Raw genomic sequence first — 26206 nt, forward strand, 5'->3', positions numbered from 1 at the left:
GGATGTAAATAGTATTTTGTGAGGTTCTTAAGTGAATGGAGGGCGTCTTAATTCCAGCAGCCGCACATAAGTCATCGCCGATTTCTCACCCTAAGTTTGACAGCTGCGAGCGATTCTAGTTCGTAACGTTGGTGAGTTCGGCGGAGCCTGCCTTCTGCATTGCCCAGTTTGAAAGGTTGGTGTGATTGACATACATGAAACATGATAGTCTACAGTTACGTCCACAGATTTGCAGTTTCAAAGGAAAGTGTAGTGTTCTTGTGTTTTGTGTTTGTTAAAGGTGTTCAGTGACCGTGTTACACCTCAACTAATGTCATCTGTGCATGTACACTACACGCTCAGAACCACGACTGCCTGAACCGTTCGGGTTGGGACTATTCATGGAATAGTCGACATAGCCACCATGGTTACAAACATTTCTTTCATCCGCAAACACAGACATCAACAACAGTTCGATTACAGCAACTAGGTTGGAACCCCCCCCCCAAGAAATCAACAGTTGCACCAATGTACCTGCATGCTTTGTCTTGGACTTTGAACTCTTCATCGTCACCTCTCCAAATAAAAACAAGATAAAAATACAGGGACTGTATTAAACTTTCCATAAAACAGGGGGAAAGGGAAAGAAATTCTTAACTCAGATAGCATCTACTTTGACCTCAGCTCTCTGTGTAAGCTTATTTCTTATTATTGTTTTTGAGAATGAGAAATTATAAATAATCGCCATCTTCTTTGACAATGCAATGATGAACCAAATACAGCAACAATTTAGATGTTCTTGTGCATTACATGTATATACCGGTACAGAGTTTACAAAGTTTGTCAGTGAAGTCATCAGGGCATTGGTTTTCTGAATTTTCCATCTTTTGTTGGCAGCTTTCATTTTGACTGTGATTGTCCAGTTTTTGCTTCACATCAATTATTGTTTGGACAAAGTAGACCTTTTTTGACGGCTGTGTTTTGTTGCTGGCTTTATAGACAGATTCAATTGTATAAGAGAAAAACTCGGTGTCCTCTAAACAAATAAGCTGAGGGCAGGTAATTTGGATTGTAACAAGCCACTTAGGTATGTAGTCAACCGTGTTGAGATACACAGGGCTTTGTGTGATGAAATTCAATTGTTCAACAACTACCTTAAACTGCCCTGTTACATTGTTCAAGGGAGGATTGTCCAGTCCGGGTGTTAATGTCACTGACAATGATCCTCTCAACCAATATGGTGGAGGGACTGTGTATCACCCAATCAAAAGAAAACGACTTCTCATACACCATTTATAGTTTTCTCATTTCATTGCCCGAAAATGAAATAATATAATTCTTTGCTTTCATCTCTTTTATGCACTTGTAATGAAGAAATAGTCGCCAGAGGTGACAATATGTTAACCACTTTGCACTGCGATATTTAGATTTTAATGATCGTAAATGTCAACTCGCTAACATTGGTCCGACCTTCAGCCACAAGATGTGCCATGACAGTTTCTTTGATCTGGGTAGTATTGCCAGAATTCATCATGAATTACCGTCAATTAAAATTTGGCAAAAAAAGAATATTAACACACATTGCAGCTTTCTGATAAAATTAAATCTGATCAAATTGATCCAGTGACTTGCATTCATGTTGTGATAGCTATTGAAACGTGCAAACATTGGTGAAATATTACAGAGTACTACAAAATATTGCTGACATACTTCACGTTTAATTTCGAGAACCCATTAGGAAGATTAAGATGACCTACATTTGCTTTGACACATATTCAGCCAAAATATAAACAAACTTAACAGTGTATGTAGTATTAAATGATAACAAGCCTTTCATGTATCAGTTCAGTTTTTAGTAGAATCTTCATCTGGTCCAAAATAATCTACAAGACTGTGTTCAGTACCAACTAGATTACTAAAATCATTGCTTTTTGTGTGTATCAGTTTCACTCAGGTCATTGTTTTAAATTCCTTTTCAATTTGTTGTTAATGATAAGGGTTCTTTCAATTGCAACTGTGACAAAAGGTGAACTTTCTGGATGTGACTTTGGAAAAAAGTGAATGAACAGAACCTAATTTCAAAGATTTTTATATACCTGTATAAATTAAAAATGTTGTCAGACCTGCAACTTGTTCAGATGTCTGACGTAGAAATCAAACAAAGGTGAGGCTCATTTGATCAGGATTTTAAAAACACACAAGTTTGCAAATGTCAAGCTTGATTTCCCCACAAAATCAAACTCTTGGAATTAATCCCAGCTAAACCAACCACCTCAATCCTGATATTAGTTTAAGCCGTACAAAAATACAAATGCCGTTCACAGACAGGAAGTTGACTTTCCGGGAGCTTTGCTCATCAAACAGAAATAAAAATTGATCATTGCATAGAGTGATGTTAAGAATGGAATAGTGAATGTCTGATTACACATCACATATTGAGTCTCTAAGTTGCAGACTATCAACAAGAGAGATTGTAAAATGATCATAGCATAGATGTCTCTACATATGCTTCCCAGCTTGTTATCATGCATTAACTTTTATTATATTGGCAGGCTGCACTTTGGCTTAAGTCACACATCCAAACCCCTACGCTGTATCACCAAATATCCAATTTTGTCCGCATCAAAAAGCAATGAGGCGTCCCTTAAAACATCGATGCTCAAATTTCTGTAACCTTTCAAAGGGATACAGTCAAATCCTGTCTGCCTGCCCTCAATTATACGCCACTAATAAAAGGCCAAAATCTTTACTTCATGCAAAGTTTGCCAAGCAGTAACTGACAGCTGCTTCTTCATATTTTATGGATACCCTTCCTATAGATCAAGTCATGTGGAACAGTATTTTCCCTCGTAAAAATCTGATTTAACGGCCATCATTTGAATACATACACTCTCAAGATCACAATCAAAGATAGTAATCTTCATCTTTGCCATCAAATAAAATCAGCACGTCGTGTTTTCACAGAGATGTTGGTGAAAGGCAAATTTTCTAATCCTCAGGAAAACCTGAGGTATGAGAGAGTTTGGTTTCTGGGTAGTGAAATCATCAGTGTACTATCTCTATACTTCAGAACAAGGCAAATGTAAATATCCTAGGGCTGTTTGAGACATGATTTTTCCAGAACATGCCATGTGAGACACATTTGATACTGGCTCATTCTTTGCTTGACTGCTTCGAGTTTGCCTTCTACCATTCACATTTGATTTATTATTTTAATTGTATTTGTCCATTTCAGTGTCTGAACACTCACTGAAACCTTACATATTCGTGCACACCTTGGTACATGCTATGTTTCAATGTCACGAACAAGAGAGAAACTAATTGAACTCAGAAATAATATGTGACAGACACATTGTTTATAATTTCTCAGCTTTCTGTTTTGGAAGGAATTCGAACTTTAAATTCTTCAATACAAAATTATGTTCTGTATGATAAGTGCAATGTTCAAGTGTTTTCCAAAATAACATTACCGGTATGTCTTTTGTTGTTAGGCCCACAATATTGTCTTTTCAAATTTTCCAGCTGGAAACAGCTGCACAATCCCTGATTATTGAAAAGTTTGTGTATTGGTGAACTTCACAAAAAACTGCTGCCTTCTTCATGTCTTTAGTTTCAAGTCAGTAAATTTTGCCGACAGCGAGATTTGCTAATCCAATAAGATTTTCATATAATAAGCACAGGATTAGATATTCCCTGGAAGAAATATAGCAAAACAGTGACCTGTATCAAGAACTTTTTGCTTGTGGCAAAGTCCAAAGGTTGGAGTGTTCTAGATGAAGTAGGATAAGGTATATGAATTGTCAAAGTTTGATTTTCAGTTCACTATTGTTGATGTCGTGCACAAATAGAGTACTCTCTCTGTCATGCTCTGACAAAAACCCATCAATTTTGGTCAGACCAATTCATTGTGAAATCTCTCGATAGGAATTATGTCCAAAAGAATTCCCTTGTAGTGCTGTTAGTGACAAGATCATGATGTGTTAGTGTTTCCTATAGATCACAAAGCCCTAGTGTGTCGCACATTGTAAAATATTAATTTGAAGGATGTAAAGGTATAGAAATAAGTACATGTGAACATAGATTTTCAGAAGCACACTCGCATTTCTTGTTCTTCAAGACTCCTACATTTTGAAGTCTGTTGATATTTTGCATGTTTTAACACAAGCTGCCACAACAAAGTTGGCGTAATGCAGTGGGCAGAATCCATCTGAAACCTAAAACGTTATTGACCTTGGGACAGCTGCACTGTAATGTCATCATGCGATGTTTAAGTAGCTTTTGTTGAACATTTATAAAGGTAAATACGCAAGAAACAGGTTTTATCTCAGCTTCGAGAATAATGGCTGCAATCTATATCACACAGGGCATTTAATACTTCAAACCAAAAATTAAATGAAAAAATTATCAGAGCAGTGAAGCCTCTGTAGGTGGCTGCTTTTTTATTTGTTTTGCATGCATCTTGATGAGCGAACTGAAAATTGATACTGCAGAGCCTAATCCATTCCTTCACAAACAAACCATTACCTGCCCACCAATGAGGGCACTTTTCTTTCCGTCTCCACTGAGGTTTCAGGTGAGACTCATTGTTATGCAAACAGCGCACTCGCAGCCATGCTCCAGTTCTGCGTTTCTTATTTGTAGCTAACAGTCCATGAAATAAATGTGACGAGACAGGGGTAAAGCGGACGCCATTAGATCGTGCCAGAAGATGTTGATTCCGTGAAATTGCTTCCGTGCAGAAAGTATGCCGGGCAATGCACTGATTCCCAGTTCATTTTGTGTTGAGAGATATCTTATGTGGTCTCTTGGCTGTTTTGAATACAGTCGGCATCAGTTTGCTTGCACCAAACATTTACATTGGCGATGTAAGACTTACATACATTCAATGTAGCCCAATGGCCTTTCAAACAATGCATGTTTTAGTATCATATGTGATTTAATGTAGCAGCTTGTTTATAGTCAGTCAATGTACAGTACATGTTACAAGTACTGTAACAACATTCAGAAATTAACACTAAATGGTCAATTCATTTTAGCTACTATAGACTATAGTCTATAGAAGCTATTGGGATGGATATCCGTCCGGCGTCTGTCGTCATTCTGTATGTATGTACCGGTATGTATGTATGTATGTCCCTTTGTGAGGATGTCCATCCACTCAAATATCTTGAGAACCGCAGTACTTACAGATTTAATATTTCTTGTGAAGGGGCACAATATGATTATGAGAAAGTGTTCTTTTTGTTTTTTTGATTTTGTTGAAAATATGCAAATTAGCTCAAAAAAGGCGTTTTTGGTAAGAAATCTTCTTCATAACCGCTTGTCAGATAGCTTTGATATTTGGTATACAGTTCCCAAGGAATGAGCCAACTTAGAGTTGTTCAAAGTGTGATGAAATATGCAAATTTGTATTTTTAAGGAATTTTTTTGTCATTTTTGGTCAAAAATTTATTTCATCAAAAGCCCTTGTCTGACAGCGTTGATATTTGGTATACAGGTTCATAGGGATGATCGAAATATGATGTATTCAAATTATGACGAAATCTACAATTTTGTATTTTGGGGGCAATTTTTGCCATTTATGGTCAAAAAAATTATTTCTCAAAAAAAAACTCGTCTGATAGCTTTGATATTTGGTATACAGGTTCTTACAGATGAACTAAATATGATAATATTGAACTTATAACACCTCTAAGATCTTCCAAATTGCTGATCAGACAACTTCAATATTTGGTATGCAAGTAGGTCCATAGGGTTGAACTATTTTAGATTTGTTTCTCATCAGTTCTTGTCTGATACCCTTGACATTAATAATAATTCAAAAAGTTCTTTTATTGAGCATATTCACAGCTTCTCTGAAACGCTTCTCCAATTTGCTTCAAATTTTTTATGCACTACTTCAACCATCCAAACCGCAAAAAAATATCTACAGCATTTTTCTGAAATTTGCTTCAAATATTCATATATGTGCCGTGTTCATCATTATTCCTTTTTTTAAAAAAACAGTCACACTTTTTATATCAATTGTTTTCTTACTACACATGGCAATATCAGCCCCATATAGTTGCTTTTACATCCACATGTATGATTGATTGTATATTCTATGTTAGAGGCTGATGGCTAGGAAATTATGGACCTACAAGACAGTTCTCTCCTGGCTATCGTTTCTAGTCTGAGTACATATTATCTAATATTATACTATGTACGTCTTCAAGTCTATAGTAGCTACAGGGGCATTGTCCCTATGTTTTTTGAAGGGGATGATACATTAATTATCATTCTTTGACCTCTTTATGAAGAATCAGCATCTCTAATTGAAGTATCTTGAGAGCGAAAATTAGGGATACATTTTCTTGGAAACTTACTTTTCTTGAAGCAGTATTTGCAGCTGTCTGTGCCTTTCAAACAATATCAGCTGGTTTGTATTTCAAAGCTATTCACTGTTCTTGAGATGGTGTTTTGTCATAACTCTTCTTTCTTTGTTCAAGACAGCCATACATGATGGCTAAGAAATATCAGTGAAACAGTACCAGGCACATGTTTTCAATGTACAGGATAATGCTCTTGTCGCTGGGCTGTTTTGAATGTAGGTGGCATCATTTTGCTCACACAAAAATATTTACAATGGTGATGTAAGACTGACATACATTCCATATAGGCCAACGGCAAGTTCCTTGAATCAGGACCGGAGATGTATATCATATTTACCAACCTGTAGATGTGCTTTACATTTACCAATGAACCACAAGACATTCATGGTTTAAACTGTGTCCTCAAACTTTCATAATCCCTAATTCTAATTCTAATTCTCTTCCTGAGCAATTTTTATTGACACATGCATTGATCAAGTCATGGTTGTTTTCACTCAAGTTCATTTATAGCAAAGCAGCGATGAAAACCATGGAGGTGTGACAGAAAATTCAATGTACATTTGATTGCCAAGGTCAAATACAAGCTCCACTAAAACCTAATAGTACCAGTTTCACCGCCAATAAACTGTAATTTTATTGCCTTTTTCAGCATGGCCGAACTTACACTGTGCTGTGTTAGGCTCTCCTGAACAACTTCACAAGGGCCGTCTGATTAGGGGATCTTGCCGGTCAATTCTTGATCTAAGGACATGGCCATGACATTGAGACCAGAAATGAATTTATACACTGGCCTACTTCTCAAGCGAAACATCCACTCAGAATCTTTTCTCCCTAATCAGTAACGAAAGTATGTGTCCTTGAAAGATACATGAAAAAAGACCGACATCCATATTACTATATTAATGGTTCACTGGGTCTTGTCAGTTGTCATATTCATATACCGGGGTATTTTGAATTTGAATTTCAGTTTTATGGCATTGAATCATTGCATCAATAAATGGATATCATCCAAATTACTGAAATATCAACGGGGCTGCAACGTTAGATGAACTTTATGAATTCAATCCAGCCCTAAAATTTTGTGTGACAATTTACATTTCAAAAAACCTTCTCATTTCCCATCCCAACACAAGGCAGTCTTATGATGCAGATGCTGTGCATCCCTGTATGCAAATCACTGAATCCATTCAGATGTTGGAAAGTCATTGTCTTTTTTAGCCTGGCTCCAATGAAAAGACAGTAGCTGAACGTATACATGCGTAACTTCATGTACTTCTCAAATAACCATCCTTTTGCCTGTTACCATGGCAATTGTTACTAAGGGAAAAAGGCAACCATGATGTTGCCAAGCTATTTGTTCAGAGGCTGGTCATTTTGTTATTCCTGTGAAATTCAATTACCTACGTGTAACCGTAGTGTAAATTTATCGGAGCTGAAGTTGTTACAACTTTGAGAAGTCAATAAAAAGAAAAATGCTTGGGGAGATTGACTGAGACTTTTCTTTGTACACAAAAAAAATTGTCAGATGCATTAATGCTGGTCTTGTGAAAATAGTCATGGAAATGATTGCCATTGGAGGTAGGAATTTCTTGAATTATATTGTGAGTTGAAATTGCAGTGTGCTTGGTTTGAGTGACAAGTAATGGTTACTGACCTGGTCAGGTTTTCTTGGAATGATAGCAAAGAAGGAGAGCACGATTGGTTGTTTGACAGTTTGGTGTTAGACAATTGGCCAATCAGACATCATTAAGTATCATTACATGTTTCCGATAGGTTGCTTGGTTTCTAGTTTAATTTGAATGAGCCAATCAGTAGCCACTGTTTCCTGTCTTCTTTTTATTAACTTTGAAAACTAGAGTGATAGATGAGTGGATGAGTATGAGTTTGTGAGCGGTGTTCGTCTTTGGTATAATGTTTCGGAGATGCGACTGGCTAAGGTAAGTTATGAAATCAATTTTATTATGCAAATGTTTTGGTCAATTTTTACTTGGCATCAAATGGCACCCTTCATGTTGATATGGTATTTGATGTACATGCATGTTGGTGCCATATTTAATGTACCGGTACATGCATATGAAATCCTAACTCGTACATTCAGCTAAAGGGTTGTGTGAACATTGCTTAAAGTATCACGGTGTTGCTGTGAATCATGTCTAAGAAATGGATGCATAAAATGTCTCTGTTTCTTGTCAGATTTTAGTCTTGAAAGATTTTTAACATTTCTTTTCCTCTTTCCGGATGGTATTTGTTTCAGCACTTTATGTGTGGAGTCATTCTTCATCAAGTTAAAATTTAATTAGAACGAGATATGAGATATGAAGTAAACTGGACAGTTAATGAAATATTAACGATTTGCATGCATAGTTAATATAAATTGGAGAGTCATTTATTCATTTCCGCGACCTGATCAAACATGCCATTTGGAAATCCGGGAAGTGAATCCCATGCCTTGCGCAACCTTAAAAATTGCATACACAGTTGTATGATTTAGTTTTAATGATTTTAGTGTCTTCTTTATCAGTACAATTCATTCTTTTTACCAAATACAGTATAAATGCTAGCTTGATGAAAAAGTTCCAATTCATGATGTTCTGTCATGCAGTCATGTGAAAATGTCGTGGAATTGTCTTTTCTTGCTCTGAGAAGAAAAAAAAAAGCAAAGTATATCTCACGGAAAAATAACCTTTTGTTTCCTTCCATCTATTTTAAATTCCCTGGGAATTGAGCGAAAATGTTACAAAACATGTTGACATTACTCTGAATTCAGAATATTTTCATTCAACTAGAGCAAGCATTGATATGCGAATCTGACAGATCCAAAAATATTCCGCACTGAAAGAGTTTACGCATAAGCCCGTTCATTTGGACTGTACCATTTCTGTATTGAGGTATTATCGAGTGGTAGAAAGAGGGGGTCGTTTTGTCGTTCATTTATCTGGCTTTTTTCAGTAAAACACAGCAACAGAAAAAATGCAACCATGAGGACTAATCACTTTCAAAGTTTATTTAAAAATTAAGAAGCTCAAGTGAGTTACACTATAGGATGTTAAAGATGTGAATGCCTTGGGCAAAACATCATGAAATGTCTGGATTAATGCTCCTGCCTCGAAATAGAATAGTCCACTCGAAAAAAAATTGTCATTAGAATTCAGCCAGGTAACCGATAACATGCAAGACTGAATGAAGTTTGGAAGCAAACGATATTCACCAGTGTGATATTTCTGGACGCATTGCTGTTGTTTTGCCACCGAACGCTGTCATCTTGGTGACATTGTTTCCGCACACACACAAAAACCAAGGCTGGGATTTATTTTAAGCTCACGGCTGCAGCGCGGTGTGAAACTCTGCACGTTGGCATCCCAAAGTTGATGCTGTAATGTGTGATTTGTCTCGACTTCTCTGTATGTAGGCGCTGCTTGGCAACTTGGGGACGATGTAGGCAGGGAGAACAGAGGCAGCTCGTCACAAGAAGACCTGCAAAACTCCAAGGCAACCATATTTCTGAACTCTCAACCTCTTCAGGCAGTGAGTAAACTTAATTTAACTTTTAGATGTGACCATTTATAAGCTGTTTCACTTTTTTTTTTCAAACACGTGGAAGTCGTCTTTTCTGTCATTCTAGGGTATTACATTAATGCCAAATTTTTTGACGTTTACTATGTTACAAGAATGTGACTTAGAATTGTATCAAAATTTGAATATTAGTTTTTTACGAACAGCTAAGAATTAATTTCCAAGGGTGTAAGTCAAGAAGAAGCATTTAGATGAAAAAAATCTTCCCTTGTTAGATGACTTTGGGCATAAGTCATGCTGCTTGCTCTGAATTACTGGCTGAATTGTGACATATCGAGTCAATTCTCTAAACCGATAGTGAAGGCAATTGCAGAAACGATAGTTTACCCTGGAGAGATCAGAGATCATCACTATGAGTTAACCTTGCCGACTTATTTAGCTTTGTCCAAATTTATTGATGACTTACAGTGGCCTGATTACGGTAAAGGGGGAAAAAAAGAAAATTGCTCTGTACTTCAACAAGAAAATTCAACTACTTACATTGTTATTTGCGAAAGGTTGACAGCAAAGTCAATTTTCGAAATGGGTTCAGTGGATGTCATAAGCACAGCCAGTGAGCCTTGGTGAATTTACTACCCTGTCCATTCTTCCAGTGCCTATTCTAATCACATAAGCTATGGTCAGAAAATTTACTGTCCCAGCAATTGACGCCTGTGCTATATCTTTCATAATGCTACTGAATGCGTATCTAATGAATTGGATATGATGCTAAGTCCTGTCAGTCCCCGATCCATACTCAATTGATGAATTTTCCAATATTTTATGATCATTTTATAGTGATTAATGTTTCAATATTTTAATAGTTTCATCAGAATATTGGAAACAAGGCCATTTTTTACAAGTGATCATAAAACTAAAATTGTGCTCCAAAACAGGGACTTAAGCTAATTATTATAAGCTTATATTATTCAGAAAAAAAATTATTTCCAAGTTGTTGAAAAGAATAGATCTGTGTCTGTCACTGGAGAACTTCACAGTTTCACAATCACAATTTTCTAATTCATCGATATTTATGAAGTTTTATTTGTATATTTCATGAGGTTTTGAGTAAGATTGTAAAATCATAAATAAATCAGAAAATTATAAAGTATACCTGGTGTGTAGGGAAGAAAATCTATTTGCTTGCTTCCAAATTGAGCTTGGCAGTGTGATTAGATCACGTTCAGGAGGCAAACGCCCCTTTCAAGTGAACTGTTGAAGAGCATAGCATGTTAGATGTTTTGAATATTTAAAAACGAAATCAGTTAAAAGTAAGCAGCAAGTATTCCATTTTCATGTTTTGTGAAACGGAAGACTGTTGGATGTCGTCAACTATGTTGATGAGTTGTGTTTAAATAGATTAGTTTTTCTGTGCGTCTAAAAGTGAAACAGAATTCTTCACCAAAGTAATTCATCTTACGTCATTTCAGGTTAAGTCTCTAAGCTTTCACTTGCACGGAGTGATAATCATATTTTGACTCAGAGATTAACTTACAGTTTCTAAAATGTATTCCGAGTTTTTTGCATATCAATATCTTGTTTGACATTTGCTGTAATTCATCAATGTAAGTCATGTGGTACATTTGTATCTTGTTTTGCTTGATTTTGTTGTGTTTCTACTTGTGTAAGTACATTTTTTTTCCTCATGTTGTGATGTTACACCGTCTCAAACTTATCACACTACAGGAGATTATAGCCCCAAGCAATCAGGCGGGTTTAAAAGCAATGGTACGGAAACCTGCAATGCCAAAGTAAGTACTCACACGCAGCAGACACCACCTTTTAGGAGACTGAGAGCGAGGGGAAATGTACACGGCTTGTGTAGTAGCGCGTGGGGTGAAAAATTTAAATTGCTGATCTCTGGCATGTTGTTGTGTGTTAACTAAATTACAGCAAACACCTGACACAGAGCGAAGAATGCGCAACGTTGGTAGCGGTAGCGGGCTGGCCAGGTTAGCCCGGCGACTTAGCCAAAGGGGTGAAAAACGAGATCATGGCGAACGAGTTCCAACTAGGCAACGTTCTATCTCGATTGATTGGTATGTATGTGGGGATTTGTGTCCCCCCAAAGAAAAAATCAAACGTTCACGTAAATGTGGCATGCTGGTGTCTTCTCTTCGTGGCATGGATGTCGTACATACACGGATACAGCAGATAGAATTGCAAGCTCCACTCCGCATGGCGCATGTCATCCAAGTGTTACCTCCTCAGGGTGTTGTTCGATTTATCTCGGTCGTCATGGAGATTCCCTGACAGTGTTTTGCTGATCCAGTTTGTGTTTGTCCTGGCGGCATCCCGTTGTTTCAGTGATGTACCTCAATGTGTAGGCGAATCCCTCTCCCTTCCCAGTGTCTATCCTGTCAGAAAAGCAGTTCGCCTTCTCCAAACTATTCCCAGGCTTACATTGGTTGATACAACCTACTTTTGGTGTACCGTATAACCTTTCCAAAGTATGACTGTTTTTGACATTGTCCTCAAAGATAAAAAATTGGTTCCTTGTAAAAATAATCAGGCAGATTCTGTCTCTGCAAATCAAAACTTAATATTCCAGTGTGGCAAATCAGAATCTGATATTCCACTCTGACATCTTTCCTCTGCCAATCAAAATCCATTATTTCAACTCAGAATCTTATCTCTGCCAATCAAATTCATCATTTCATCTCAAGATCTTTCCACTGCCAATTAAAGTTTTGTATTTAATGTGAATATTTTGTCTCTCCCAATCAGAATCATTTATTTTGCTCATCCAGCCAAAAGATATTGTCCAACCAGTACCCTTAATTCACTAAATTCATTTGGATGTGTCCATATTTTGTGCAATAATCTTGCTTTGTTAAGAGAACAATTAACAACAAAAAAGATACCCAAGCTTCTTTTCTTCTCTTTCTTTTATCCAATGTGAGATGTGTCTGTCTTGTCCCTGGTATCCCTCGTTGTCATGGTTATGTTTCTGCATCTTTTCACCCCTCCCCAGTTGATGCAGATTTCAGTTTGATCACGTCGTGATGAAATTTTGCTTTCAGACTTTTGCGTTAGCACTGTTGGGAAAATATACTTGTATGAAGTGTACTGTGCAGGGCATGAATGTAAATGTGAAAAAAAAAAAGCCAAACGTATTGCTCATAATGCCGTAAACCTACATGTAGCAGTTATTGCAGTGAGGTAGTGTCCACCCAGATTTATTCCAGTGATGCTTTGTGGGGGTATCTCAAAACCCTGATTATTGCTTTTGCAATTTTTAGATTGGATGTATGGACAGAGCAAGTCAAATCCAACAAATCATTAAAAAATTGTCATAAACACATTGGATGCTATATACAGTTATGCAGTTTGTGACAACCCTATTTTAAAGTGCAATGTGATAAAGGCAAATTTTCATAGTATGCAGCAGGCTGTATATTTCTAATTTACATATGGTTTGACCTGCGACCTGATGAAGTATTTATTAGCAAATCACAACTGATGATTTAGGAAAGCATTTCATTTCATGGTGTGAGCTGCATGAAGAGTAAGACAATTTTTCAGCTTCGAAAACCATGAAATCTGTACACTTCTGCCAGTATAGGAAATACATTGAAGGTAACAACTAGATTTGAAGGAAGCAATTATGCAAAGTTGCCTGCCTGAGAAAAGAGTACCAGCGCCCGCCCTTGCACTCTGTACACACACATACCTTACCTGCGGAAAATTATTTGCATGTGTCAAGTGGGCAGGTAACCATAAAATTTATCTACCCACCAAAAAATTTTAATGCCACAGGCAGGCAGTTATTTTCTATTCCATTTCTGCACACTCTTGAAAATTTAGTTTTGTATTCACAATTTTGTCAAGCTTTGCTGAATTTGTACTTTTTATCACTTTCTGTGCAAAATTTTGCCGTTTTGCCCGTGGAGTCACAATTGCTTGAAGTTCTTTATGCTTTCAGTGTATCTATACAAATCCAGGTCCTTTACTAGATTAGTTCGGTGTACCCCAAACAAGCTACATATTGTAGTGACAGGAAATTTTGGTTGTATCTGAGTAACGAGAGAGTCTAAATGAAAACCAAGACAATTAAACATCAGTGGTTTGTTTTTTTCTGAGAAGAAACTCTGCATTTGCTCATAACTTATGCAGAAAACACATGAAGGGACTCTGGTGTGTAAACGCTACCCTAGATGTGAATCCCTGCAAACCACAATTTTCAACCACCTGATAATGTATACACTACCGTCTATATATAACTCCTGCTCTCCCCCCTACCCTGATTGATGATGTTTTGAAAAATTCTGTTTCTTACAGCGGAGATGTGCGGAAGGCTCAGAGCATGGAGAGCTTGCTGCAGCCCAACAACAATGAGGTGAAAGCGTCGTCCATCCCGACATCTCCGTCTGCACCCCAGAGGCTCTACCGAAAACTTTCAGGGAAGAGAAGAGAGAGCCTGGCCACTGAAATTGACAAGTTAGATAAGGAGAGAAATAAGAAATCTTCCCGGGGAATCACCGATATAAAAGGTACTTACATTGTTGGCTAGGGAAAGAAATTTATCGCTGTGCCCCACAGATATGGCATTTATGGGAGAGATATGGCTCCTATAAAGACAGGCCATCCTACACTTATTTTTTCCTCCCATGCAGGATTTCAGGGTCTGAAATTGTCATTCTGATGCAAGCTGACCTAAATTCAAGTTAGATCCACCCACCCTATTGAAATCAATAGGGTGTGCCGAAGTCTGGAGGGGGAAAGGGTTTAATCTGATCACCCCTGACTCACTGTGAACAGATCCACAATTGCAATTGATAACAATGGGTTTGGGTCAAACCATGGTGGCAAATGGGTTTAAACTTTATGTACGATGGTTCTCTCATATCCGACACTTGAAATGACTTAGTGTTAAAGACTAACAATGAATGCCGCATGAATTTTAAGGACTCCCTTTACAGGCTAAGCTTTGAGCAAAGATATGATATTAGAACAACTGTGTCATTATTGAAATATCCACCACCCAATTTGCAAACCATTGAAGAGTAAGGAAGATTTCACCCATTTGTGTTTGCTATTAATGGAGAAATCACAGTCACCATGGAAAAGGAGACACTACATGTGGAATAGAAATCTCACACACATCTCATTCCCATTTATTGTTAAATATTAACCCTTTGAGTGCTGTAATTTTTCCCACCAAAACTTTTGTGCATCAGTTTTCCAATTTTTATGAATTTTTTCTGTAATATTTTTGAAATTTTTTGGACTAAATGGACATAACATTTTATTAGCCAGAGTTTTTTGATCAAAATTTCGGGGAAATCTGAACAAAAAACTGTCTCGAATTGATAAAAATTTTCCACATTATATTTATAACTGCGACAAAATTGGACATTTGCACTCAAAGGGTTAACATAATTGGAACTAATTTTGGATAATTAGATATTGTAGCAGTGTTGGTTTAATCAGCAAATTTAAGCTCATCTACTCTTCTTTTTTTGCAATTCACTCGTTTTTATGGGTAATTTGTACTATTGCAACTTTAAGGTGTAAGTCACCTAACACTTTTAATAAATTTAAACAATTAAAAGATCCTTTTCTCCAAAAATAGTTCCAATCGTGTTTACTGTATTTATTAGTCTTTCCGATGCTTTTCTTGATCAAAATGAACCAGTGAATCCATGTAGGTGACTGATGATTATATTACATCTCTCTCTCTCTCTCTCTCTCTCTCTCTCTCTCTCTCTCTCTCTCTCTCTCCTCACACCTCACAGCACTGTTTGAGGCTGTTGAACACCAAGACATAGAGGCTGCCAAGGGAATTTTGGAAAGTAATGGCCTTGACATTAACGCCGTCAATTGTGAGGAATTCACAGTACTAGATATCGCGGTCATGACCAACAACACACCAATGGCCAAACTACTTCTTGAAATGGGTGCCAGGGAAAACCCACGATGTAAGTTTTTATGTTTCAGTCTATTTAATTGCGGTTTTATGTTTCTGTATGCAGACTTCAGTCATATTCCATAAAAAAAATGGACAAGCCGAAACTTTGATGTTAGGGGTTTTCACCAACTTTTCAAATAGACAGCAAAAACTGACATTGATGGTGGGTGGCCACAGAAGTTTGTTAGTTCCATACAAGGTGTATCCAACTTAATGGATGGGAATATTTTGAACTGAAAAAATTGCTGGTGGAAGTCGGGTATATCAGACCAATGCATCCTGCACATTGTTAAAAATTAAGTCACGACATACGCATCTGAAGGTGTTTTAATGGGCGTGTTCAAAAAGTAAGTTTAGGTTATGTTTACATATAAGCATTTCAACAACTAATATCGTGGACTGTGTGACGCTCAAGTGTTTGAGAATTTCATGGGACAATTTTATCATAATCACTCAGATGTAAGTATCTTGTGCGTATATCTGAACCTTGGGGAGACTAGGGAAATTCGGTCAAAAGAAACCAGCTTTTGAAATCCTAGATGACAAACATGATCGATCCATTTCTCTCCTCTTATACTGGTCCCACTTTAAAGGCTTCAAACAAATTACCTAGTAGATTTGAAGCGTCAGACAGATATTATATTACGCTTGTACTTTTTCGTAGATGTCAGTTCATCTGGAGCAGAGACTGCAGGTGTGGCGAGGAGAATATAAGTCGTCACATTTGTTTGAAGGTCAATAGAAGCGTCTGAGATACAAGTGCTTGCAGTCTTCTGTAAATAGTCTCTAAACCCATCAATGTGATCATGGATGTGTACTACCGCATACATAATAAATTTGTCATATAAATCACACTATTTTTTTGCCATACAGCTTTCACACTTTCATAAGCTTAGATTTTTTGAAAGGTTGACACTAGAGTTGACGGAATGAAAAATGAAATTCAAGTATTCGGATTTCAAACTAGCCTAGTCAGGGAAAAACGCTTAACCCCCAAAAGACAAGAAGGGATTTTTAATCATTTCTTAAAATGATATCATGACTGAAACATCTTTAAAGGTTACACCCCCAGTTCCCTGTATACAGGTCCAACTTTACCATAGAAAACAATGGATTTGGGAAAAACCATGGTGGTGAAAGCTTTAAAGGTTACAACTGATTCCCGAAAAAATAAATTATGAAAAAAAAATTGCCCTAAGCATAATGTCTGTCGATCCAGAAGATTTTGTTTAATAATAGATTTAAAAAGTTTCCAATGTAAGAAGCCATGAGTTACAATCCAGACGAGAGTGTTTCGTGAGAGAGTGTGTGCTTGGAGAATGCAGAATTTTCAAGGTTGGCGTGACGTTGGTTGTGGATTATCTGGTAATATAGAGAAAGACAAATAGTTCAGTCACAGTCGGGAATGATTTCAAGAGTCATCCATTGCAGAGTTTGTTCTGATCCAGTGTGGGTACGTGACTGTGATTCCTGTGAATTGTGTGGTCTTTCCAGAATTCTACTTTCCACCATTGCTTGTCGCACTTTATTCCCAAGACTATACGACGGAGCGATAAATAGTCATTAATTTTGCAGAGGTAATTTTCCGCCAAATATTTGACGCAAACTGCAAGTGCATAATTCTTGTTTTAAATAAGTAAATGCCATTTACTGAACACCGCTTCCTTCGTTTTGAAGAAAATTTTCTATCTTGGAATAAATTACTTTCTATTTTAATACATCATGTTTTGTGCATTGTGCATTCCAGAAGCATGACGTCAGCAAGAGATTCAGACAATTTTCTTTCAGAAATAACGTGAGGAATTTCTTCAAATCTCACCGTGGCAAATGCTTTTTTGTCGCATAATTTAGGTTGAATTGAAAGTAATCAAAGGCCAAGGAAGGCACAAGCGAAAAAGTGAAAGTTTTTCAGAAAGACGTCAGAAATGATTGGTCAATTTTCTTCCTGTTCTTTTCATGCCCTGGTCAGTGTACTGTTGCACAGAGCTCCTGCACACTTCCGTCAGAATGCGCAGCTTTCTGAGGAGCAGTTTATCTAAATATATTGCCTGACGTGTGTAGTTCACCTGTGTATTGAATAGAGACATGGTTCTTAAATCAAAAGCTGTCTAGTTGACTCAGTCCACACAATCAGTCTCCTGAAATCTCTGATACTACAGAGTGTGTAAACACCACTTTCTTTACATCATGAAGTCACTTTGCTCTGCTGACGCGTAAATTCTTATTCTGGTGTCGTACGTTCATTTTTGTGGACTTAATTGCTGCCATGCCATAATTTTTTTATTTTTAAGCGAAAATGTGTGGGTTGTACAAAAATAAAAACATACTTAAAAGGTGTTTCAGATGAGGAGTAGTGGTGATTTTAATGGACTCTTTAAATCACCTTTTTAAAACATTTTGAATGGTTTGTCTGTGACATTACAGTGGATAAAATCAAAAGTCTGTTTGTCAAAGTGATAGGCAGGGAGACTGCTTTGGAAGGTTTGGTCGGTTAGATGCTACACTGCTTTTATTTTCTTGAGTGAAATCAACCATCCATCACTCAGGCAAGAGTCACTTCAAACCAATTCCTGATTTTATGCTACTGGTGAATTTTAGAGTGATGGGAAAAATCAAACTGCTTTGACCTCCCCCTTCCAACTCAGTCATCACGTTCATTTCAACCCTGTAGCTATACCAGTATGCTCCCTCAATGCTTTAAATCTTCCCATCATGAAAGGGAAAAAATCCCTTTAGACGAACAAATTTTTAAGTGGGAATACAAATGACAAGAGTATGTCATTCCTATTCTACTTCTACAACAGTCACTCCTAAAGCCTGACTAAACCAATTGGACCATCATTTAGTTTGTCAGATACCTGATGGGATGAAAACTTCTTTAGCCAGATACCAAAAATGTAGACTCTGGTAAAATATACCTTTGTCTCTTTCAGATGCATGAAATACTTCTTTACAATGTTAGCACAGCTGCCAGAATTATCTTTCTGGGACGTATCCCGAATTAAATTTTCCCATAATGCATTAGGTGTAAAGGTCAAAGTTCACAAAATTACTTATTGCATACAAATGTATCTTTTTTTGAACCAGTCAGGTATCTCAACTGCTCAAAACAGTTAGGAAAAAAGAATTAGTAATAATGAAAAGATTTATGTTCCTCACAAGAGTCATGAAGATGGTCAACAGGCGAAGTTGTCAGTCCTTGGCTTTCAGTCTAATACCATCAATGCAATTCTTCATGAAACTTTTCATTTTGTCCTAAGTAAATTTCGACAATCACAGAAAGATTCTTCATTTATTTATTCTCCGCTTTCTTCTCATTTCGTCTTTTTCAGTCTTACTCAAGGAATCTAGACTGTCAAGGTTGATGGCTCTTATAAATGAAGCTGAGCGAAAGGTTGACGACCTAACTGCTGCCGTGATCAATCCAAATTCAACAAATTCCACTGCTTCAAATTCACAGACCAAGGTAAAGATTATGAAATCATTTTTTTCTTGTAATCTTATATCATTAACATTTTTTCTCCCTTTTAAAGCCCATAGAATTGACTTTTAAAATATTTTAATATTCAGTTTCGGTGAAGATACTGTTGCCATATCATGAAATAAAGTTATTTGATGTTTTGTGATTTTTTTTATTCATCTATTGCTGCATCTCTTATTAACAGAAGATTATATTTACAACATTCTAGTAGCCTTCCCCTCAAAAGCACAGTTATATTTTACCTCGCAGTAAGTGGTCTGTCTCAAACACAATTGGGTAGGATTCACTATTCATTCAAGAACTATGGTATATTGTACCAAAACACAGCAAGTACACCTTCTTTGTCATGTTGGAATTTTTACCAAACAAAAAAGCACTGGACAGCTAAACATAGCCCTTTAGTTCTGAATGCAAGTGATCCACACAACAGTTAAGTGATGTCCATGCGCTTACATAATATTCAAATGAGGCGTGTATTTGGGGGACATGTCGTCAAAGTGCCGACACTAGTTCCTCCTGTTGTCCATACAGTAATCCAGTGCTTTGTATCATTCATGCATCGGAGCATTGTCTTCCAGGAAAATGAAAAAATTTTGAAGGAATGGGAATGGAAATTCCGGCTTCTCAAAAGGATGAAAGCAGGGTTTGAGCATGCAAGTAAGTATCTGGCAACTCTTCCGATCAAGTGACTTGTCTTGTTCGTCTTGTTCACAAACAAGTCAGGTGGATGCTTTCAGTGAGTTGAAAAATGCTATCAAAGTCAGAGCAAAAGACAATAGTTGTCATTTGAGGAGAGTACAGTCAACACATAACATCATACTTTTACGCATTCTTCAAAAAAATTGTTAAGTTAATATTAATTTTTGCTAAACTAATAATGTGATACCCTGTTCTTCATCTGTTTGGAAGAAGACGTTGCTTAGCGTAATACAGAGATTGAAACACAGAAGCTGTTATGGTCATGTTTACTTTTGAATTGACCGTTACTCACATGTGACAATCTACGTCAACACTGGACAAAGACCGTCCGGGGCACTTAATTACCTACGTTGGTTTTCAAATAATTTTAGTGCACATTGACTGTTTTGACCAAACAGTGATTCAGTCTCCCTATATCAGGAGTGGGCTGAGGGAACACAGGGCAAATTTACGATCGGACCTCCGTGTTTGCGGAGAGACATGATTGGAAAGTTTAATTTATAGCCTTAGGGCCGCTTCTTCGCCGAAGGCGTCAGATCATTGCCCCTGGAAGATAACAAGTTGAGTAGTTGAGCAGTCATAGTATAGACAAAAGCAGGTAACTTTCTGGTACCAGCTCACTCAGAAAGAATGTGTTAGAATTTTGATTTCAGAAAAAAGGGATATTTGAGCTCAACAAGTTATTAGTACAGACGAACAGAAATAGTTCTTTGAAATTTTGTCGGCAGGATTTCTCTACAACCATACCGATGATCATCTCTTTAAAATTAAAAGAGGACAAATTTTTCTGTCATTTGCCACTGTTATGTTGAGGTCATTAAATAACCAGTTACACTAGAGGTTGTTTGGGCAAACAAAGGATTTCAGTATCTTGATATTGATTTGTACCGTCTTCTTTGGACCTTGTCGTCCATGTTTAACACAACATACTATTGTTAATGTATTGATTTGACCTGTTCAAGCAAGAAGATGGAGTAGTACATGCTGGCAAAAAGACCTCTTTCCACCTTGCTTGCTACTTCTTATAGTGTCATTCTATCCCTAGTCTTGGAATTGTCTGCACAGACTTTCTTCTCCGCTGTATGATTGTGCAAATTGGGCATGTCGGACCATCATGCATCCAAAAGAATTTGCACATATGCTGAAAATTCAGTGCACACTTTCAACAAAATTTTGGTGAAAGGTACACAGTCATGTCTGAGAGAGAAATTTTAAAACTGCAAAGTTTACAGATGTACTTCACCTCGTCAGCAGCGAGGCAAATACATTTTGCTGCTTCTGAAAAGTCAAACATGTGTATATCGTTCTGGTGAAAGGCTATGAATTGCTCTCCTCTGTAAATAGACAGAGAAAACACCAGACTTTGTATGCATGTACAATCCCCAGTTCATGGTGTTTGTTTAAATATACATGTACATTGCCAAAGACATCTCATTCAATCGCCCTCATCCATATCTCTACACAGGTCATAATATTCTGTAGAGTTGCTTGTTTCTTCACACATGTTATATCCTCTCAAACTCTCAAATTAATTTCTTTGGGCCATGTCATAACATTTTTATTATTTGTTCATAAATACGGCAATCAGCTACAAAGTAATACGGTTATCGTCATCCATTCAAGTCGAGACCTACATCCTTTCTCTTTTCTCTCAGGGCCTCCTGAATGTCCCAGGAGTGTTACCTTGACAACGGCCAGTAGCTCCTCGCTGCATGTCCGATTTGAAGAGCCAACGAACATAAACGGTGCTGTTATTACAAGATATAAAAGTAAGTGAAACTGTCACCTCAGGTGATTTCTCTCTAGCCATACATGTTCTCTTACTTATGTGATGAGCAGAATATCCTATCATACCAAATGACTGCCTTGATAGTTCAAACACTGATCCAAAGTAAAGTTGATAAACAATATATGGGGTTTGTTGTCGTGTCGTAGAATTCCATGGTCTGACCATTTGTGTTCTTTGATTTTGTGAAAACTTCTAAAATTGTTGGGAAAAATGAAATGTTAGATTTTCACAAATAATAACCTGTTAAAATCTTTAGTTACTTTTGAGCCCTCAAAATGAACCCCCACAAGTGATATGCCAAAAAGCAAAGTAAAAGCTGAGAGTCTGAATATCTGTCCCTACGCCAATTCTATCTGACGAAAAAAAGACACAATGTACTTTTTTTCCCTCATATTCTATGTTAGTGGGACACGCCGTCAAGTATCTAGAGTAGGTTTTGTATTGTAGCGATGTTTTTTCTGATACTTTCAAGGAGCCATAAATAGATTCGTGTGATTTATGTTTATGGACTGGGTTGAACAACTTTCTCAGTCAGTCGATAATAGTGAAAGAGAGCAGAGGCAGAAGCCTGACTCTGCTTTTCCCTGATCAAATTTAGGAAGATAGCAGTTCTTTATAGGTTGATCATAAAGATGCCAATCTGTTGCTCCATCGTCACCTGCAGTGAAGGGAGCAAAGTACAATGGTTTTGATTGGTCATGCGGAGTGCCAAATTTAGACCAGAGTGTGCCATCGGCGAATCAGAAATCGGTTTAGTAGCAAGATAGTCAGGAGCTTAAGTCTGAAGAGCGTGCGATTAAAGATATGGTCTGGGAAATGGGCTTTGCATAAATGAGATGGCCATGATACCTGTTGAGATATTCCCTTTAATGACAGAATTCCCCAGATTTTTCCCCTGAGTGTGTGATTGATCGATGACATGTGGCACTCGTCTAGGAACTCAACACTCCATCTTCTTTCTGCCTGTCGACATTTCAAGAGGCCATCGCAACGGAATGTTTCCTCAGAAACGTGTACTCAAGCTCTTTCCAAATGAGCAGTGGAAAGTTTGCCTATGGTCAAGCAACATGTTTTCGCACAGACAATTTACCTCTGCGAAAATTCTCGGCCTAAAAATAGATTGTAAGCATTACACATGCAAGGGAGGCAGCGCAGTTTTACGTTACATGTGACATTTGTTTTCAACTTAAATCACCGGATAAATTGAGGATGTGTTATTTTTAGAACGAAAAAGCTAACTTTGGAAATTTATATGTAAAGGATGTTTTTCGGGTGCTAATGCTGTCTTCAGTGTTGATGACATTGCTAACATGGACATGAAATTGCAACATCTGAATCAGTATCAGAAATAGACTGGTCATTACAATTTTCTGCCTGTTAGGAGATATCAAAAATTATATCATACCAGTATATTGATGGTGCAAATACAGCGATCTGATTGGTCCAGAGGCGAAAAGAACCGTGGTATATTGGCAATATACCATGGCTGGCTTACATGCAAGCTCTCAGCTTGAGCAAAAATCCGTTTTTTAGCTCACATTTGGTTTACCAATGTGAGGTTATCGTATAAGCTGAATCAGTTCATTGGCATCTGATTTGCATGTCTGTATGTCTGTATATTTGTGGGTATGTGCGGATGTATGTCCGTCACACACAAAGGCTCCCATACCGCCAAAGCTACCATCTCAGTATTTGGTGTACAGGTAGATGCAGGGGTTGAGATGTGAATTTGTTCAAATGAACACATCAGTGTCAAAAATGTGCAAATGAGGTAAGAAAAAGTGAAATCCTATAAATGTGCAGGAGGCATGCCAGTGAGAAACAGGCAAACTCCACTGATCTTGACTCATTTCCTGTCATTGTTTAGGAACTGTTACATATTAACAGACCAGCTGCAACCATAGACAGTAGATGGGGGAAGACCGTTTATACTAAACTAAGAGGGGCTTGTTTCTTCTATGCATGTTGCTAAAGTTGACCTCCAGTACCTAAAGTTAGACCTTAATTACTTTTGTCATTCTTGTTTTTCTGGTTTAAATATTTCTTGTTGTTTTTCTGGTTGTACTGTGCAGAAATCATTGCCATAACATCAACGTAGAATTTTCTTCCACTGAACAGATAGAAACAACATTAATTGGTGATCATTGGTAACCCATATTGGTATATACCAATTCTGATCAAATTTGAGCGACACCGTATAATTGCGGTATTTTTTACATTACATGCCAGAATTTCAATATATTGTTATGATATAATAGCAATAAATCACACCCAGCAACGGTACATCACGAGTTTTTGACCAGTTCACTTCATATATGCACGAGCGATATTGCGTAAATATATTATAAGTCTCTCAAAACCCATTCAAGAAAGTTTTGAAATTCACATCCAATTGTGAGGTATAAAGAGTACCGTATATCCAGCATAGAAGCAGTACCAGCTGGTTTTACTCAGGCTTTAGAACTTGGCAACAAAAGGATTTCTGGCTAGCTTTGAAAGTAATACTGCAAAATATTGAGCATTCCAATAATATCAAGTTTGATTCGCAAATTAGGCGAAAATAACAGAGATCTCAAGTGATCAAAATCAAGAGCTTGCACATCATTTTTTTTCTTGGGCAAAAGGACATAGAAAGTAGAGCATTTAATGGGCAATGACTCTGATGAGATACTAAAGATGATGGGAGACATTATATTAAATTTTGTGATGCTGTTTTTAAAATTGGACTTTTACAGTGAACTGATAATGAGATCATATACCTCACCTGAATATTTGCAGTGTGCAACCAATTCTGTGAGACGCAAATAACAGTCTTTTTATGGTGTTACATTGTAACTGATGGTCACCATGACAATTCCACAGTATAATTTCAGAAATTGAATGGAGCATCAGATAAAACGACCATGTAGGCAATGATAAAGGCAACTGGTTATTAAGTTTTTTAAACATCTTTTGATTTAGTTATCGCTGTTCTTGTCTTTGAGGTATCTGCTGATGGCAGGGAATAATTGAAGCAATTTCATTACATCTGGACACAAAATACACAACCTAGATTTTTCGATTGGTTATGATATTCTTTATCGTTTATTTGTTGCTATTTGTGTCTGTTGGGGATCTGCTGGTGGCAAGGAATGTTTGAAACAATTTCAATAAATCTGGATACAAAATACACAATTTAGATGAAGTGATTAGGTCAGGTATTTTATGTCTCATCACCGAAAAGCACTGATTAGGATCGTAGGTTTGTTACTAAATATAGCCTCATGCACACAACGTCAGTTGCTGCGCACAGCCGTTAGGACAAATTTTGTCTCTTTGAAGCCTACTTTCTGCTGAAGTTTTCGGTCTTATCCTGTGATGTGTGATTTTTTTCGAGTTTCATCTTATTATCAGTGGTAATAAAGTACCAGTTTAGCTATTCCTGGAACAGAAATTTCCAGAATTCAGGAATTTTAGGCAATTATTGTGATATTTGCTTATTAATGATTGAAATTTGTCATCATTAGGAATCCGCCTGATTTACGCTGTAATTGGCCAAAAAAATTCACAACTGTTAATTTTCACCTCTGCCTTGCCTCTTGTGTTTGATCTTTTCCAGCATGTTCACATGTAATATTCTCAAGCTCACTTGAAGCAGAGGATTCGTTGTAATTCAGAGTTTGAGTTTTACACCATTTTATTCCAGAGAAAGCTATCGCTGTATCAACTTTCACAACGTTTATCGCAGACGCAGGGAAAAAAATCTCAATTGAAAGATGGCAAGGACATTTTTCACACTCAACAATGACAGATCGTTGATTTCTTTCTTTCTTTTCCAGTTGAATGGAGTACAAGCGATGATTTTTCCACCCCATGTGGGGAACACATCCTCTATGATGTTAGGAATCTATTTTACACAATACAGGGCCTGAAACAGGTGAGAAAGCTATCTATCTTCTGTTGAAAGAGTTTCATTATATCCATTCAGATTTCCATCTTACACATGAATCAGTCTCCCATCTTTCTAGTTCGCTGTGCCTTTGTTAGAATTCATGGCTTTAACTTTGATAACCATCTCCTATTGAAAAGGACCTTGATTGACATCTTTATCTTACATGCGCCATTTCAATTTTTTTTGCAATTAATATTTTGCATAGTTTCACATCCCAGGTATCATGGTGATGAAATGAATGTTACTATCGTTATATTAACCCTTTGAGTGCTGTAATTTTTCCCACCAAAATTTTGATGCAACATTTTATTATATAATAACAATTTTTATGAATTTTTTTGATTATATAGGACCAAACTGACATCACATTTCATTGGCTACAGGTTTTCATCAAAATTTTGGCAAAAATCTAAAAAAAAATTAGGCGACAAAAGTTGACTTTGGCGCTCAAAGGGTTAAAATCTAATCCTTAACTGGAAAAGCTGTAATTCTG

The 26206-nt window shown here is 37.1% G+C and overlaps 1 protein-coding gene across 6 annotated transcripts in view; it reads left to right on the top strand.

Moving 5' to 3' along the window:
- The window catches only part of LOC139151103 (ankyrin repeat and fibronectin type-III domain-containing protein 1-like), a 232986-nt gene that overhangs the window by 174872 nt on the left and 31908 nt on the right, over nucleotides 1–26206 (top strand). For 4 of the 6 annotated variants that reach the window (XM_070723646.1, XM_070723647.1, XM_070723651.1 and 1 more), the window contains 8 exons: nucleotides 9760–9875; nucleotides 11796–11941; nucleotides 14184–14395; nucleotides 15641–15823; nucleotides 19146–19279; nucleotides 19873–19951; nucleotides 21649–21762; nucleotides 25601–25698. In XM_070723646.1, the coding sequence (XP_070579747.1) occupies nucleotides 9760–9875; nucleotides 11796–11941; nucleotides 14184–14395; nucleotides 15641–15823; nucleotides 19146–19279; nucleotides 19873–19951; nucleotides 21649–21762; nucleotides 25601–25698 (1082 nt within the window). Of the gene's footprint in view, nucleotides 1–9759; nucleotides 9876–11588; nucleotides 11654–11795; nucleotides 11942–14183; nucleotides 14396–15640; nucleotides 15824–19145; nucleotides 19280–19872; nucleotides 19952–21648; nucleotides 21763–25600; nucleotides 25699–26206 lie in introns of all 6 variants that reach the window. The other 2 variants (XM_070723648.1, XM_070723652.1) reach the window with 1 other exon arrangement.

The sequence above is a fragment of the Ptychodera flava genome, chromosome 15 (genome assembly GCF_041260155.1).
Source record: "Ptychodera flava strain L36383 chromosome 15, AS_Pfla_20210202, whole genome shotgun sequence".
Lineage (NCBI taxonomy): Eukaryota > Metazoa > Hemichordata > Enteropneusta > Ptychoderidae > Ptychodera > Ptychodera flava.